Here is a 19,421-nt window from a genome sequence, read left to right on the forward strand (position 1 = left end):
ATCTACTCACTTGTCCAGTCGGTAGTGTTTGCAGGCTACACATTGTGTTGGCCCACGTCCATAGCAACCCTGCGAATCACATTCGGGGTCACAATCGTGCAACACAAGTTTGTTATTCGAATCGGCCATCACATTTTGGCGTTGTGGTGTTGGTATATTATGTCCATCTACAGTGGCCACGGCTTGTTCTGGATTCGAACCGGCGCCAGTGAAGAGATTCTGATAGTTCAGATAGCCAGCAAATTGATCGGCATTATAGTAACCACCGTCATTCGTCGGCTGACCCAGATCCGATTCAGTTGGATAGGTGTACGGATTGACGCCTGCTGAAACACGCATCTGTTGCTGCATCAAGTCGCTCTTCAAACGCATTGGTTGCACTGCGGTGCCGTAGAAGATCAATTGCCACTTCGAGAGTATACCCGGTTGATTGACACGACGTCGACCGCCATTGATCACTTGCAACGTCCAGCGTCCCTCTGCTTTCTCACCCCAGAAGTGCACGCTCAGGAAGGGCCAATCGTCAAAGTTCGATTTGACAATATCGCGTGGACGCTCGAATAGTAGCGTGCTAGTCGTACCCATGGGGGAGGTGAGTAAGATGCGTAGATTGCCGCGTGGAAAGAAACGCAACGTTATGCGACACTGTACATGTTCCAGGTAGCGCACTTCATTGATCGTGCCTGCACAACCATTCACATCCATATGTGTGGCCAGCGTATAGCCATAGGTGCCTTCGATTTTGCGATCCTCATTGTTTTCGCGTGACTTGCAAATATGCTGCGGCGGTACAGTGGTCCACTGTTCGGCTAAACTTACCATGGCGCCGGCATCCATAAGACCATAACCGAACTTGTGACTGTACTTTCGCTTGACACCATTCAATATCCAGCCACTCTCCTTCTCCAATGGACTCGGGCGCGAAGTATAAACGACGAGGTATTGCATGTCACGCCAGGTCAGATTGGGATTCGCTTCGAGTGCAAGTGCGCAGATGCCTGCAGCGAGGGGCGCTGACGCAGACGTGCCGGTGTGTTCGACAGTGCAAATGTGGTCGGGCCGTAGGCGACCGTCCATGTCGACTGTAGCTACGCTTTTATCATGGCCGGGCGTGCCAGAGCTGTAGGTGGTTGCCAGTGTGGAGGAGCATTCCTCTAGATACCAAGGTTTGAAACTGGAGAAAGAGAGAGAAAGCGCCACGCGAAAGAAAAGAGACAACATTTGGAATTAGGTGTTGAGGTAGAAAAATATATTTCTGGTATGAAATGTATTGCAAGAAAAATTTACAATTAATTTAATTTATTTTATGAATATTGCGTTGTTATGCTCTCAATTATATTGAAGGTAAAAATATCGTTAAGCTCTTAATTGACAATTAATATTGGCAGCAAATGTTTTTCACACTTGGTTCACGCACACATGTAACCACATCCATTTAAAAATGCATACAGCTGCACACAGAGAAATACAGCACTAACAAAATATACCTAAAATACAGGGTTACACTGGCAGAGTTTGTATTTTTAGCTATCGTTTTGTTTTTACCCTGGCAGTGTGATTTTTTTGATTTTATGTCAAATTGATTTTTGTTTGAACAAAGTTGGGAAATAATAAATATTCGATTTCAGATTTTTTTCTAATTTTTTTTTCGTTAATAGCTGGAACTTTGCTCAGTTGCTTGAAAGTTTCACGTAGGCATTCTCAAAACTTTTCGCACAACATTGCATGAATCTAAAAATCTCGTGAGTCTAAAAAAAAAAAATAAAAAAAATTGTTTCCAAAATATTTTCATAAAAAACAAAAATGTTTCCATTTTTTCTAAAGCATGTTTTATCAAAAAAAAAAATGTTTAAATGTTAAAAACAACATTGCATGAATCACAAAAATCTCTTGAATCTCAAACACACAAAATAATGTTTCCAAACTTTTTTCAAAATCATATCGAAATAAAAAAAAAATTTTTAAATATTAAAAACAACATTGCATGAGGCCCAAAAATCTCGTGAGTTTAAAAAAAAATTAAAAAAATTGTTTCCAAAGTTTTTTCGAAAGCATATTTTATCAAACATTTTTTTTAATATTAAAAACACCATGGCAAAATTTTCAAAAATCTCGTAAATCTAACAAACAAAAAATAATATAAAAAAAACAATTTCCAAAATATTTGCATAAAAAAAAAAATATGTTTCCAAAATTTTTTCAAAAGCATGTTTTATTAAAAAAAAAGTTTAAATATTAAAAACAACATTGCATAAATCTCAAAAATCTCGTCAGTCTAAAAAAAAATTAAAAAAAGTGTTTTCAAAATTTTTTTCAAAAGCATGTTTTATCAAGAGAAAAAAATTTTTTAAATGTTAAAACCAACATTTCAGGAATCTCAAAAATCTCGTGAGTCTAAAAAAAAATTAAAAAAATTGTTTCCAAATTTTTTCCAAAAGCATGTTTTATCAAAAAAAAAAAAAATTTTTTAAATGTTAAAAACGACATTGATGAATCTCAAAAATCTCGTGACTCTAAAAAAAGTTAAAAAAAATTGTTTCCAAAATTTTTTTCAAAAGCATGTTTTATTAAAAAAAAAAATTTTAATATTAAAAACAACATTTCAAAAATCTCGTGAGTCTAAAAAAAAATAAAAAAAGTGTTTCCAAAATTTTTTCAAAAGTATGTTTTATCAAAAAAAAAAAAACGTTTAAATATTAAAAACAACATTGCATGAATCACAAAAACCTCGCGAATCTAAAACAAAATTTAAAAAATTTTTTCCAACATTTTTTCAAAAGCATTTAAAAAAAAAATCGTTTAATGGTAAAAACAACATTGCATGAATCTCAAAAATCTCGTCAGTCTGATAAAGAATAAAAAACATTGTTTCCAAATTTTTTTCAAAATCATGCTTTATCAAAGAAGAAATTTTTTTTAATAATAAAAATGGCATTGCATGAATCTCAAAAATCTGGTGATCTCAAAAAAAAAAGAAAAACTGGTTTTCATAATTTTTCAAAAACATATTTTATCAAAATTACATGAATCTGAAAAAAAATCTCGTGAATCTCAAAAAAAAAATTCCAAAATATTTTCGAAAATTAGTTTAACCAAAAAAAAAATAAATTTTTTTAGTTTACTTTTTATTATACTCAAGTCTACAATAAACCAATTTTGAAGAAAATTTACACCAATATCCAAAATACTTAAAATATTATTTTTTTTTAATTAACTTTTTTCTTAACTTTTTTTATTCGTTATGACCTGAAATTTTATATAGCATATCAAATTTTGTCCTCCTCTTCTTTACGAGTCGAAAACTTTTGAACATAGAGCAACATTTTCCCTGTAGCTGGAGTCAAGATATTTTCAAAAAATTATATTTACACTCCGATTTGGTTCCCAATCAGAAAATATACTGTGGTGTTTTCGTTTCTACAAAAAATGTTGACCTTCCACAATGTACAAATTGTTGAATTTTGCATTCCACTCCGCAGGAAGGCAGTTTATTTAGCTACTCAGCACATAGAACAAAACACTACGAATATGTCTCTATCTTTGTCTAGGACACGCATTTCTTAATATTAACGTTTTAGGTAGTCAGCAGATTTTCAACCAACTCTCCTCACAAGGCTATTTTCTTTAGGCAATTCACATAAATTCATGTCTTGAGCTGGTCTTCTAAAAAATAGTCACAAGGCGTTAAATCATATGATCATGGCGGCAAAAGTGCTACAGAATATAGCAAAAAATTTTTTCCAGGAGTTTCATTTACAACGAATTAATTGTTGCTTTAGCTGTGTGGCATGTGGCAACATTCTGTTTGAACCAGATATTTTCAATATCCGATCTGCCAACAATACTTTTCGTACGTAACTCAAAATTCGCAGCGAAATTTTCAGTTCAACATCGAGAACGAATGCCCACTGGTGTATTTTACCAAGGCAATGGACTAAAATCTTAACGCCCCACATGAGTCGGTTTCATGTTACCAGAACGACACGGATTCATATCCATCCAAGGACTCCCACTACAGCAGCACCATTTAAACGTAAATGTAAAATATTGCATGCCGCTACAACAACAAGTAAGATTTTTCATTTAACTCACTTAGCACGGCCTCTGCTGGAGGGATATGGCAAACCGTAGAAATATAAAATATTTTGCAAAAATTGCAAATTTTCATAATTCGACTAGCGGACCCTCTGCCTGCTTCGCTAGGCATATCATAATTAGAAATGAATAATGAACACTCGATTTAAATTCACTCTGTGTATTTATTCTTTTTTTACAATATAAAATTAATGTTAATTTTAAACTTAAACTAACGCAGAGCCTTTTCGTAAACTACATTTTTTGTTTTGCCTGAGTTGTGGTATAAATAAACAGAACTGATGGCTTTCCTACACGTGAACATGATACAAAGTAATCCAACTCTTTTAAACACACATACAAATATAATTATTTATTTAGGTTTTTCCACTCGTCAAAGCAGCACATAAGGTTGCATTATTTAATTACTACCTAATACAAACTTGTTCTCTATTAACAATGATAATATTACTATGTGAAATCAAGTAAATATGCATTTTTGTATTATATCCTGAGCATTTGTCTTCAGCGCTATAACCAATGCTCGAACACTTGGAGCATGAAATTTACAGAAGTACTGTAACAGAAATCCCTGAGAGCGCCATTTTAGTTATACCAGCTTTTAGGCATTTATCTCGTAAACGTACGTTTGCCCATATAAAATTGTCTACCTAAATGCATGAAAAAAGTGTTAGCATAACTTTTTCGAGTATATATACATACAGGAGGATTTATTTTTTACATTTTGCTCGTCGGCTTTCACGTTTTCTTTTCTTGGTTTTAGACATATTCATGGATAAAATGTATGGATTCAACCGCTGAATAATTTCGTATATTAAATCCATCTAAGCTTTTACATTTGCGCATTTATATATATGCATTTAACATTTAATTTAGGTAAACGTTTCAATATTTGTCCAAACATTTTGAACTTCAAAAAATACAGGCTTATGGCTATTAATGGAATCAAATATATTTAACGAATTTTTATTTTATCTAAATCATAAAACGTTCAAATGAAGCTCAAAATATTTTTCCAGTTTAAAAAAAAAGCAATGTGCTTTGATGCCGTGTCACGCATGCATAAAAAGGAAAGAAAAAAGAGGACAACCATTGCGTTACGAATAATACAGTCGCATACGTCACTCGACATCGAAACAATGTTATTCATGTCTGTATTTATTCTATTCATTTGTGTGTATTCTCATTCCGTATACGTAATGTCCGTATAAGGGAAACACGCAAATATTGTATTTTTCACACTTACACAACGCACGCATACTTTTACCGATTTCTTTAAAACTTCACATAAACCATCTATGGACCAATACCAATGATCTGTGAAAGTTTGATTGAAATCGGTGAATGCGTTTAGGCGTGAATCGGCGACTAACGAACACAAAAAAAACGTCTCCATTTTTATATATAAGATTTTGATCAAATTGTTGAGAGTTTTTGGGAGTTTGTTTGGGTACACTTGGTTTTTTTGAGGGTCTTTCATTAAATATGTCATATAATTGTAGCTAATATTAATGTCGCAGACATGCCGTTGCGGCAACATATCACACTTTGATACAGAATATGTTGTTGAGCTAAATGAAGCCAGTAGTAAGGTTGGCTCGAGCAATGGGTGTGCCACTCGATGGGTGTGACCAGCAAAAGAAACGCGCGGCATAAGCAGTGAGCTTACAAAATCGGTTGATTATATTGAGAGTAGCTTCTAATTTTCACTAAACAACTCTAGTCCAGCTGGCTCTGCTATTAACTCTGAAATTAACTTGAACTTCAAAGACCTTGTATTTGCATGCTTATAAGTATTAATGCTATATTCATGCACACACACATATACACCAACACGCATAAATACATACAAACGATTGTTAAATCTTTCATTAACCGTAAAATGCCATGAAAGCCTTCATTAAGTGCCAATTAATAGCAGACCTAATACAGCGCCACTACTACTCTGCTTGTACCAGTGCACACCTAAAAGTAGGCTATCGTAATATCCATGTGCATGGACAGCAAACACTTCAACATTCGTATGAACGATTTTAAATGTGAATAAATATGAGCAAGGCAAATAATAAATAAATATTCAAATTAGTTTTATTAAAAAACAAAAGAAAAAAAAACAAAAACAATAAATAAATAAATAATATCTGAAAATATGCGACACTGCAATCGAATGGAAATTTTAAAATTTTATTTGAATCGTACGTATGTATGTATGTAGCAGCGTTCAATGTGTGCGCACAATTTAAGAACGCAAAGTACCAACACATTATGATAGAACAAAATGACTTGCAATCGAATGAAATTAAATGAGTATTTGGCCATACCAAAAGCAAAAACAAAAAAGCAAAAACTATTGAATTTTTTCGTCACACGCTTCTAATACTCGTTTGACCGCTACAAATGGCAATTTTCATTTCGACCATAATTGACTTTTCTGCAATAGTTGATTGCAGAATAGCAACAGCAACTATGAAACTAACAGAAATGTTAAAATATTTCTGCTTGGAAATAAATAAATGGCTTAATTGAAAAGTGTGGCGTAGTAAATATTTTATTATTAACTGTGGTCGATGCACCACACATTGCCCACAACTACAGCAACATTATTACTGTACTTTAGTGGTTGGTGGTTGCTATCAGTCATGCCAGTTTTGGATAGTGAAATGAACGATATCAATTGAGTGGAGTAATTTTGAGTAATTAAAGTTTATGGTTGATTTTAATTTGTAATATTTTCTTATTATAATTGCAAATATAGTGCTTTATTTCTATGGTTTCAACTCAAAGCATACTTTTATTAAAATGCTTAAATAATATTTATGAATATGTAGCAATATTGATTTTATATAAAGCTTTCAATCCAAAGTATTAAGAGCGTTATACGAATTGTAATGCAGAATCCGGCATTCGGGTAAAAAAGAAAATCAGCAATGGATTTCAAACGTAATAGTGCGATTGCATTATATTTGGCTGGAAAATCACAACCAGCGATTGTTCGTGAGCTCGAGCACCTTAAAGTAAATAAAGTTTTTGTCTATCGCACTATTACTCGTTGCAATGATACTGGTAGCATAGCGAAACGTCATGGAAGTGGTCCTGAAAACATTGCAACGTCACATGAAATCGTTCAAAAAGTCAAGCAGAGACTTGAGCGAAATCCCCGACGAACTGCCAATCAAATGGCGAAGGAACTGAAAATATTTGACCGCAATATTCGCCGCATACTGAAAAATGATCGCAAAGTCAAGCCTTACAAAATCCAGGGCGCATGATGTCACACTAAAGCAGCAACAATTGAGACTTGAGAGAGCGAAGGAGTTGCTTCGCTTGGCCAAAAACCTCAAATTTACGAACATTGTGTTTTCTGACAAGAAAATTTTTCATATACATATGATAATTTGAGTCATCGATTGGCCACCAGGAGGCAGCACCCGCCACAGGTGTTGATTTGGGGCCCTGTAACCGCAGAGAGGCGCTCTCCAATCATTTTCATTGAGCCTGTCGTCAAGATAAATGCGAAATATTATCGCGAAAGTATTCTGGAGGTTGCTTTGAAGCCGTGGGTAGACACGCATTTCGGTGGCAGACCATGGACGTTTCAACAGGACTGTGCACCGTCTCACAAAGCTCGAGTGAGCCAAGAATGCCTAAAAAACAACATTCCGAACTTCACAACGTCCAAACAATGGCTCAAAAATTCACCAGACGTGAATCCGATTTATTCTATTTGGGCCATTTTGGGGAGCAAAGTTCGAACTAAAGGATTCACCAGTCTTAAGGCGCTGAAAAAAGCCATTGTTCACGAGTGGGTCAAAATACCTGCAAGTCACATTCGGGCAGCTGACTCAAAAGGCGGTCATATCGAGCAAAAGTAGATAAATCGATTCTTAATTTTGTATTATTTTCACACATTTTTTACTTTGAGTTGAATAAAAGTAATTTTTCAAACTAAATTTATGGCCTTTTTAATTGATTACACTTCGAGTGCTGGGCCCTGTAACGGAGCTAGTACGCCTGTAATGCAAATATTCACACCGATTTTGAAATACGAATACGATCACGAAGACTGGCATAAAGAGCAGCAGATAGAGAGAGAGAGAGAGAGAGAGAGAGAGAGAGAGAGAGAGAGAGAGAGAAAATGCGAAACAGCATAAACCTGTTGGCGCACGACTTTTGCTAGACAAAAAATTCATCAGGCACGTGAATCAGAGGTCTTTAAGAGAGAGGCGCAAAGCAAAGGGGTTCGGTTTCGGTGCTTGAGCTAATCTCGGAAAACGGGATTTAGCGTAATTCTCTTATTTAACTAATCAAGTAAGCTGTGCTAACCATTCTGCTAAACTATTACAAGCCTTAAAGTAACCATTGACTACGCGAGTAAAGTAATCATTATAAAACGGGGTTATATAATCATCTTAGCTAACCTTAGTATAAAGGTGCAAGTGGAAATACTCTTACTTACAAGTCGATTGTTCCAATCAACGCTACCCATCGGGAATTTTAGCATAACAAATCAATAAAATGCATCTGTAGAGATATAACTAAGTTCTGTTTTATTGAGAATATTGAAGGAAATACTGTATGATGGAATGGCTCTGCGATGCGGAGGCGTTTGTTGACGAAAGATAGCCTTTGCGTCATGGTGTTACAGACTAGCCATGTTTCGCTTCCATACAACAGTACTGCCTTTACACATGAGCTGAATATTCGTAGTTTTGTGCGCCTGAAGATTTGCAAACTCCCCCATACCGTATGCATTCGCCCGAATGCCGCCCTTACTTTGTTTAGTCTGCAGTTGACATCTTAATCTGCTACACCATCTGCCGTGATGATGCAGCCGTGGTAGCAGAAGCTTTCAACGAATTCCACCGGGTATGCGTCAACCAATATCTGCTTTGCGTTGTTGTGGTTGACTCTTATGGCCTTGGTCTTAGCGATGTTGACCTCCAGTCCGACAGTGCATGCCAGCGCGACTAGTCCGTCTGCTTTCGCTTGCATGTCGGAGAGTTTGTGACTTCGTCGAAGTCCAGGTCCTCAAGATGTCTGCTGAAACTCCATTCGATGCCTTTTTTGGGCAGGGTTAGATAGCTCATGACGTTAGTGACGATGGCGAAGAGAAGGGGCGACAGGGGACAATCTTGCCTTACGTCTGCATTGGTAGTGAATGGATCGCTGATATCGCATTTGTGAAGCGCTGCCAGTTCGGAGTTCTCGTAGAGAGCTTTGATGAGGCGGATTATCTTGGCGGGAACTCCAAGACAAACCGCCTCTTCAGCTTCTATAGTCTTACTCTTATTCTTCAAGAAGCTGTTTAACTATCACTAAAGATTTTCGCTGCAACTAAATATTTAGTGGTTCTGCAAATATTTTTACTATTACTAAATTTTCAGTGATAATGAAATTTGTGTGTTAACTACCATTGAAGAAGTAGTGGCAGCAAAACGTTTATTGCATTTTTTTTTCGACCATTTTTTCAGTATTGCGTACTTTCTCCACTTAACGAGTGCACGATGTATTTTTATATGAATCTACAATAAGTTTTCTGTGTATCTACTTTATAAAGTCGTTTTTTGCCAACTTGTGCCAGAAAACTAACAGATAATGCACTTAAATATGTGAATGATAGATATGTTTAGTTCCTGATTCCTGATTAAAAAAATAAAAACCACTAAAATGTATTGTAGAAATAAATTTTTTGAAGAAAAAGGACACCTTTTTCATATATGTATGCGCTTACTTCGAAATAGAAATAAGAAATGAAATTTCATTTCACTTCTAAAGAGAGTATTTGCTTACTTATTGAAAATTTTAATTTTTTCCGATTCTAAATCAAATTTGCGCAAAAACAGTTTTTTCTCATCTGAAAGACGGAGGGCTTGCGACACCATTCATATCAGCCAATTTCGTAATAAAGGAATACGTGCCTCGTTTTCAATAAGGACAAAAGTGAAGCGTTTGAGGATTGGCGTGGTAGGATATGCCATAATAAATAACTTGTCCCTTGACTTTTTGGGGACCAGCCTAATGTTGATGCTTAGAGTAAAGGAAGAAAGAATGGAAATTTACAATTAATTTTCCTTCTTTTATATCTATGATGCGCTGCGCCTGAAAGCTTACATGATGCTTGTAATGATTGAAGGAGACGGGGACCTGGTGGTCTAGAAATTTAAAAAAATAGATTTTTTTTGATATTTCGAAAGTATAGTATTTTTAAAAAATACCGTAAAATTTTCATACGGAAATTCCCAATATTATAGCCGGGCTTCTACAGTCCACTAACTAGGTAGAGAGCAGTCTGTGCGCTCCTGTACCTCAAACTTTAAACTCACTTATCTCGAAACGACTTTTTTCGACCTGGTGTTGTCAAAAAGAAAAAAAAAACTATACAACCGAATCGTCTGAAATTTTAATATGTCGTTCATAACATCAATGACTATCGCCCGTACAAGAATTCTGTTATTATTTCAATTATTTCGTATTTTTTTGATTAAAAAACTTAAAAAAAACCCGATTTTTAGAGTGTTAAATTCAAAACCGCGCCATTTTGTCAATTTTTTTTATTAATTTTTTATTCTAGTAGCGGGACATAGCAACAGTTACATTGATTAATAGTTTGTTTGGCTTTTGTGTTTAAGATAAATAGAAGAGCCAAAGCGGATAACACCGTGCAGGTTCAATTTCTCGAGAGGGTCGACTTCAGCGCTATTTTTTAAATTATAAAAAAAAAAAAAATTTTCATATTTTTAGAAGTTAAATAAAACGCCTAAAAATATTAAATATCGTTTTTAATAAAAAAAAAAAATCCCTAAAATATCCTCAATTTTCAAGCTCTAGACCACCGTTACCCCTTAAGGAGGGAGCCTGGTTTATGAGGTCTAAAAATTGCATCTCTTTGCGATTTTTTTTTTAAGGAAAAAATTAATTTAGCACTGCAAAGTTTTTTCTATCTTTTAGTGAACATTTAAAAAGTATAAACAATTTTTGTACTGGTTAAAATAAGTTGAAAAAAATGTTTAACATAGAAATTAGTAGAGCGCTGCAACGTTGGAGTTTCCAACTGGCGTACAAGATACAGCTCGTAATTATTAATTATTAATTAATTTAACAGCAGTTGAGAGTAAACTACAGTTGAGGTTTGGTATAAAGCCAGTGAAAATGTCGAAAATAAATAACTGAATTTGCTTTCAATTTCATTTAGAAAATTTTTATATATTTTCATTTCATTTTTGCATTCAGGTTTTTAAATTTCTAACAGCGGGCAAGGAAACAGCTTGCGCATTTGCATCATCACGTCCACATCACTGTTAAATATAGGTATATTCCCCTCTCATCAGTATCAGTTGTACGTGGGGCACAAAATAAAGGACTATAATAACATCTAATATGGCAGTCTTAGAAGTGATCGAGGTAAAAGTATACTGCGGACGCTTTATGGACGTTTTCACATGGGCGTCAGCAAATACTCCGAAAGAAAACAGGTTGATAAGCACCAAGAGCTTCACAGCAACTAGCAAAAAGTGCAGTGAATTAAAATGCAGCGGAGAGAAAAAAGACTGATACGCATTATTGAGCTCGGCCAAAATTGCTTTGGCGATTAGCACACCATTCAACAAGCTTAAATGTAATAATAAAATTTTATAATATTTGAAAAATCACACATTTCTATAGTGAATTGCCTCTAAATGACATTAAAAATATAAAAAAAAAATACAAATAAAAATTTCCCTTTCATTTGCAGCACTAAAACTCAGCGCATTCATATTTTTCTGTGCACGCAAAATATATAATCGCATTTGCGCGCGGATTTTCCGAATAAATAAATTTCGCTGTGATTTTCGGCATACATTTCACTCGCCTATGTGTGTATATGTTTACATATAATATAAATATCTCCATTTGCATATGTATGTGTGAATTGTATGTTTGCATTTGTTCCCAACTCACTCGCTTCTCACTCACTCACACCCATCAGCTACTGATGTATGTATGTATATATGAAGTAGGTGCATGCATATGTACATATGTAGGTGACTATGAATTTCTTACCCGCCTTGTGTTGCACTCGAAATGGATAATGTGAAAATTGAATTCGTGTAGCCATCACAATTGCATGAGTCCGTGTAGCGTCCACCATTGCCCGATGCCCATACAAATATTGAGCCTTTGCCCTGTCGTCCGCTTGTCACGCCATAGATAAAAGCGCGCCGCGCCAATGGTCCCGGACCATCTACGGTCGAGCCATCGTCCTCTGGACCCCAAGAGGCACTGTAGATGTCAATGTGCGATGGATTTAAACTCAATGCCTGTGCCTCTACAACATCATTCACTTTGCCGTCCAACATGCGGACGCCTGCAAAGAGAAAATGCAAGAAAGGGAATAAAATAAAGAATATCTGAGGTAAGTCAGGTTGATTTGTATAAAGTTTATAAAGGAGTATAAGCGGAAATTGAGATGAAGGCGGGGGGATGAGCTGAGCTTACGAACAATGTCCAATGTAAGCGGAAAAATAAAAATATTCGGCCAGTGGCCAGAATGTGAAAGCGAATAGTTGTTACACTGAGTGCAGCATTAAATTAATATGAATTGCTTAGGATATAATTAAAGAAATTCTCGCTTGAGAGATTAGCTGCTTTTAAATGTATTTCGCTCGCTGCTGTCACGTTTTGCTGCTGTTGAAAGAAAGAGTTTTCACTGCATTGTCGCAAAGAACAACTGTGGTGCTCAGAAAGGTTCGCTAGTCCTATCGCTAGATGGCTTCAAACCATCCGGCTCCTTTAAAGCAGTTCAATTAGCTCTTCCAGGGCGCTCTCCTAACGTTCTGAATCTGCTTCGATGAGGACTATAAGTAGCGCTTTGAATAAGAATACGTATATCTCTTCTTCTTTGTGAAAGGAACTAAGGAAGCATTCACTTACGCGGAGGACGGGATAAGTAGGTAAGTGGCGATATATCCAACATCTTCCAGCTCTACAAATGTGGCACCGGAGTACCATTTTGGGCCGAGCTCGGTTAACTTCTCGTTACCTGGGTTGCTAACCTTGTTTGTGCGTTCGAAATTAGTCGCGAAATGCCTGACTTCTCTCTTGAATGCATCCGAGTACTTCGATATTAAGCTCATTTGGGTTTCCGCTCTCAGTGGCATAGATTGAAACTGCTGGGCTGATAAGCTGGCTAGACAGGGGACCCTGCATACGGTTTCATTGCGAAATGAAAGAATTGGGGTTCCGTTGAAAGCTTTTGGTCTACTCCTGGAAAAATGAATCTCGCGTCAAATCAGCGAGCGCTAAGCTAGTGCGCAAACCCACAAAGTCGCAAGATCCGACCAGGTGTAGATCGGGGACGCCCGAGGGAGTTTCTAAGATTAACAAAGCGACATCTCTCGAATTTGGTGGGTATCCTTACATTGTCCGTGAGGCTTTCATGTGGTGAGACTTGAGATTGCTTCAAGTATTTGCTGCAGAAGCTGTCTGAACGCCGAAGTGGAAACATCTCAGCACCTTCTTCTCAGCTGCCCAACTCTCGTCGCATATTGCAGATTTGAATATCGCACACCTGGGGAAATTCGTCACTAGCTTGAAGCGATCAGTGGATATGCAATGAGCTGGAGTTGGTCGTCATTCTCTGATCCACGGCCGTTTCTTTCTCTTTTAACCTGTTTGGTTATTTTCCTTCTGTATTTTTTACAGTGACGCTTTTCTTACGGGGTTAGCAGAATTAAGAATGCTTCGGCTTTTGCAGGTTTGTTTTTACAAAATAACAGCAAATATTGCATTTACTTACCACCAATACTCGCATTGTAAGCTACGCCAACACCGCAGTAGTTATTGAATGCGACCGCAGCCACTTCACCTGCACACCGGGTGCCGTGTTTGTTATCACCATTATCTTGTGGCGTTGGATCCGAATCGTTGCCGTTAATGTCGAAAGAGGCGTCGGGGTCCTGTAAGAAATTAAGTAAAGTGTTTATATTTTTTCTGAGATATTGGAAGATTTATTTCTATTATATAAATTAGAATTAAAAAAAAAAACATAAATAATTGGCGCGTACACTTATGTTAGGTACTTGGCCGAGCTCCTCCTCCTATTTGTGGTGTGCGTCTTGATGTTGTTCCACAAATGGAGGGATCTACAGTTTCAACCGACTCCGAACGGCAGATATTTTTATGAGGAGCTTTTTCATGGCAGAAATACACTCGGAGGTTTGCCATTGCCTGCCGAGGGGCGACCGCTATTAGAAAAATGTTTTTATTAATTTTACTTTCACCGAGATTCGAACCAACGTTCCATCTGTGAATTCCAAATGGTAATCACGCACCAACCCATTCGGCTACGGCGACCGAATTAGAATTAGTAACGCTTAATTGGCTTATATTTTCTTTAAATAACTTGAAAATGTTATCGAAATATTTCTCATTTTGACTGCTTTGCAATTCGAAAGGTTTGAGCTTTTGCCAAATAGGGGGTTTGTAGTAGTGTAGAAGGGTGTACACTAGGACGGGTCGATTTGTGGGGAGGCAAAAAAATCACCCATTGCTCTGTGAAAATCATATTCTAGGTATCAAAATAAGAAACTTTGCCGAAGGAACCATACCTCTAAAACGAATTCTGATGTCCCCCAATTTGGGTCGAACTTTTTAGTTTCTTTTCTCATGTAAAGGCCAAAAATGGTGATATTTTGAAATGATTGTATGGGGAACCCCCCAGGGGGTGTGCCACTGGCATGGGTGGATCGGCCGTCCAAAGTTAGTGTGGTCGGTCATACATTTGGACTCGATTGAAGCACTCTAAATGGGTCAAAGTGGGATTTTTCGTTTGACCCAAATTGAGGGGCATCAGAATTCGTTTTAGAGGTATGGTTCCTTCGGCAAAGTTTCTTATTTTGTTCCCTAGAATACGATTTTCACAGAGCAATGAGCGCTTTTAAAACGACCCGCCCTAGTGTACACCCAAAGATAAACGGATAAAGTATATATGACCTCGGAATATTGCAGTTGCCACAAGAAGAGATACTCAAAAATGGTGTGCTTCACTGCACTTCATGACTAAAATAGTGACATTTTTTGTATTTTAATCCAGCAGATAAATTAAATAAACAACCTAATCGACATGGTCAAACCTTACTCCTTCACGACAACTCTAGGTCCCAGTTATATTACATAAGTCGTTAAAGTCGCACTCCAGCACTTCAGCATTCGCCGTATTCTCCGGAGCTTGCACCGACAGATTACCATCTTTTTCGTTCCCTGTCAAACCATACGAAGGGCGTTACCATCGATTTTTTGATTTTATCTAGGCTGACGTTTTTCAGTCAGTTTTTCTTTTACAAACGAAGAGATTCTTATGCATTGTAGCTTACTTAGAATAGGCGTAGGTTTCCCAGCTGCTTGTTGGATGCAGGTGTTAAAATGTTCAACAGCTGCGATTTTATTCTCTTCAGATTTCAGGGAGTTTTTCAGATTTAGAGTGGCAGATGTTAATATTTGAAAGAGACTCCAATCACCTTTCTTGTTTTGAAGGCAATGAATTTATGAATCAGATAAATACTGGGGATAAAACCTGGGTTCATCTCCATAAAACTGGGTTGACGCAAGAGTTTATGCTGGGAAATAAAAAAAGGGAATCACCTGCTATGAAAGTCAATTGGAAGTCACAATTGGGTGAAAAAAGAATGGCTTGAAGTTGTATTGAGAGGGTATTCTCTTCATTCGTTAGGGACAAAATGCTGTTACTAAGGAGAATGGAAGGCAAAATGACTTCGAAGTGTACCTTTTTTTGGCGTCAGTGCGCTCATTCATAAGTGTCACAAACACTGTGATGACTGCCTTCCAGAAGTGTACTTTTGAAACAATTAACCACCCTCTCGAAAGTCCATCCTTATCGCCTTCTTAGTACCTGGTGATTTTTTAACAGCTTCAATACTTGAAATGATAATACAATACAAAATGATTTTTTTTATTGTAATCTGGTAGATAATTTCATGCCATATATTTTTGGAATATGATATCCGCCATATGTCTGCCGCGACTAAGAGTTACGTGGCGCATTCGATCAGTTCAATTTTTGATAAGTTTTTCCAGTAAATCTGAGTAATAAATCTGAATGAGTCTAATTAGCAAAAAATGCGACGCAAACGATGGACATTTGGCTTGAATTCAAGCACGACCTGCATTATATGGGCACGTAAGCCAAGATCCTTACGTACAATATCCCACGTAATCGAAGGACAAAGGCCAACAAGTTGAGAGCGACAATGAAGCGACATTTCTCGTCTTCTTCAACACTTCGTTCTATGAGCTTCGCGAACAGATTTATTTTTGAAGTGAAACTCTTTAGGCGTCGATGGACCAGCGAGAATGGAGAGTAAAATTTTAAGGCCATGCAACGTTTTGGGCATTTTCGTTCCGCGAGAGAGAAAAAAGATATAACGCAGAGGAAAAGGAGAGAGAGAGAGCTATACCTTATATACACTTTAGGCTATTCTTCCTGAGTTTTTCCTTGTAGTTGCTAATTTTAGTGAGAAATAACACTGCCTACTTTTTGGCGCCTGTTTTTTGGTGAAAACTTGTAGGAAATATATCTTTTGTGCCTACTTTTAGGCGTTATATTTCGTTGGTGCCTACTGTTTCCGGCGTTTTTTGGTCCCAATTTTTTTGGCGTTTTTGTTTTTGGTGCCTACGGTTTGGCGCTTATTTTCGTTTGCTGGCTAGTGCTTGTGCGTACTATAAAGTGCCATTCGTTCCGGCGTCGGATTTATTGGTATTGCCTTGCGGTAATTTGTGCCATTACAGCGGTCCTGAAGTCGCTGCGTTTGTGCGGGTGATAAACGCTCGGAGTAGTGCGCGTTGTTGCCAAGGTTTGTGTCCGGCGTTTACCTACACCGCTCGACCATTCTCCGTTTTCTGTCAATTTTGTCTATTTGTATTCTCTGAAAATGCTGTGAATTTATTTAGATATATATTCTTTCTCTCTCTCTATCTCTCTCTCTCGAGTCTCTCCCTCTTTCTTTGTCTGCCTTGAAAGTTTCACTTCTGTTATGTGCACTACGCTACACGCACTTTTATTTTTTTCCAAAATAATTTTTCACAACTTGGAGGCGTTAAACGATTCATAATGATTGGCCAAACCTTACCGAACAGAAATGTCAACACAGTTTGCCATTCTCAGCTGTGAAATCGTAGTTATCGACATCGATAGTTCTCATACAGCTAAAAAACAGCCGTACAGTTTTTTAACAAGAACGAGCTTCCAATTAGCTTCGAAGAGAAGGCTTTATTTTTGAGGAAGTCAGCTATTTCGGCATATTTTCAAGTTCAAAACATTTTTGTTGATAGTTTGACTAAATTTTTTGAAATATCTGAGAAATAAGTAATGAAGAAAAATAAGTGCTTTTCATCTCACAAACTGAGCCGCCGTCGTATTACAAAACTTTGTGTAATCATTTTTGACGCTTCATGCGCCATAACTTGAAATCAAGCTCCTAATAGGCTAATCTGACATTCCACAAGCCACGTGCGGTTGCCCACTCCTCTCCTATGACACCCGCCAGAGGAATATTAATTTTGGTAAATTAAAAACACAACAATATATCTTGAGTCTACAGCCAGACGCATGAGTGACTATAACAACAAAGCAGTCGCAAAACAAATAAATATTGACACACAACTCCATTCAACGTATTTTGAACTATGGGCGATATTTTTTCAAAGCAATAAAGAAAAATGCAGTATGAGGGGGGCATAGCTCAGGCGAGGGTGATGCAAACCACTCTGCACCTGATTATTTCAGCTCGGCTGGAACATGTTTTTGTTTGTTTTTAGCATTGGCGCTAAAATTTATTTGTGAAATCATTTGGGAAATCAACGAAATGAGTTTCCTTTCCACTTTCAATGAAGCGAGATAAATTTTTTTGTTGTTTTCAATTTCGATGTGTGCGCATTTATTTATTGTTACCTTTCTATTTGTGTAGTATCCTATTTCATAATATTTTCTATGTATTTTTTTTGGAATTTTTTTTCCTACATATTTCCGTTGTCATTTCCACCTTTTCAGCGTCAGAATGGGCATAACGATGCTGTTTTTGGCGGCGATGGTATAAGTTAGGCAAGCGCTTGGAGGTGAGAGAATATGAATGTGTGTATGCCGGTGTGTGTGTGTGTTTGTGTTTTGCTATACCATAACGTTTATTGCCGCTGGTGGTTTGGCAATAATTTTGAAAACAATCAACTCTTGAATAGTAGGTCATTTATATTATCGCTGCAAGGAGAGGTGTGCCGGATGTTGGCGGAAAATAGCGAAGCACAACAGCAACTACAATTTAGTGCTCGGACTTCGTTAGTATAATGGCGAAATGGCGCAAAGGTGCACAGCTGTTACCGTTTTCAATTCCATACTTAATCATATTTCTTTTTTGCTACTTTGCTACTTCAAATTATTACTTTTTATTGCAGTTTCATCCACTTTCGTAGTATTTAGTAGTACTTTGTTGCTCGGGAAAGACGAAGTAAGTTTGCGTATCTGGTTTTAAATTTGGCAGCTTGTGGGAGACTATTTTTTTTATTTTTCAGAAAAATTGTATTACAGCAATAAAATGCGCGTCACCTTAATCTGACCATAGTCTGGAATTATTGAACAGCTTTGGCAATTCTTAACTGATCGGCGTGATTAATGACCAGAGACGAAGAAGATAGGTGACGAACAGGCGCAGGTGTAAGCACGTGAACCTGGTACTAAGGTGTCTTTCCCGTTAGCCTTAAAGGCTTACTCTGGCCTACGCTGTTATTATCTCCTTATTAGACAACCAAGCCACTATTAGTGCTCTGCCAAATCGGATTTTGATATTCGCGGTAGTGAGGGAAGATTTCATATATTTGCTGCCTGTGCAATAAAAAAATATGGCAATACTTTGTTGGGTACATGCCCACTTCGGGACGACACGGAATCAGGTCGCGGATGAGCAGACAGCCACTATTCTCCTTGAGACCGATAACATTTTCTGATCTCAACTCGTTCACTCGTACATCTACTCATAAAGGCCTAAAGAAAAGAAGTGGTATAAGAGATCTGTTACAAAAGTAAGCGACTTCTCTTCATATCTTACCGTTAGTATTGTGCTGCGTCATGAGTCTGGTGACATCCTCAGAGGCAGGTTCTATCATCCTGTGAGATTAAGTCCTCACTGGATCTTAAATGCATCAAGAAACTGAATCTATTAGGAACGTACAATTGCATCTGGCTAATTTGGATCCCAGGGCACAGGGATACAGGTGTAATTGCGAACGAAGTAGCGGACGCATTGGCGAAAGACAATTAAACGATTCGAGCCCTTCCTTGC

At 37.1% G+C, this 19,421-nt stretch overlaps 1 protein-coding gene across 2 annotated transcripts in view; it reads right to left on the minus strand.

Annotated features, from left to right (window-relative positions):
- LOC128857892 (furin-like protease 2) overlaps positions 1-19,421 on the minus strand; it is a 239,035-nt gene that overhangs the window by 108,993 nt on the left and 110,621 nt on the right. For both annotated transcript variants that reach the window (XM_054093712.1, XM_054093711.1), the window contains exons 6-8: positions 13,871-14,030; positions 12,136-12,439; positions 11-1,174 (exon numbers count right to left, since the gene is read on the minus strand). In XM_054093712.1, the coding sequence (XP_053949687.1) occupies positions 11-1,174; positions 12,136-12,439; positions 13,871-14,030 (1,628 nt within the window). The remainder of the gene's footprint in view (positions 1-10; positions 1,175-12,135; positions 12,440-13,870; positions 14,031-19,421) is intronic.

Source organism: Anastrepha ludens, chromosome 3 (assembly GCF_028408465.1).
Source record: "Anastrepha ludens isolate Willacy chromosome 3, idAnaLude1.1, whole genome shotgun sequence".
Taxonomy (NCBI): Eukaryota; Metazoa; Arthropoda; class Insecta; order Diptera; family Tephritidae; genus Anastrepha; species Anastrepha ludens.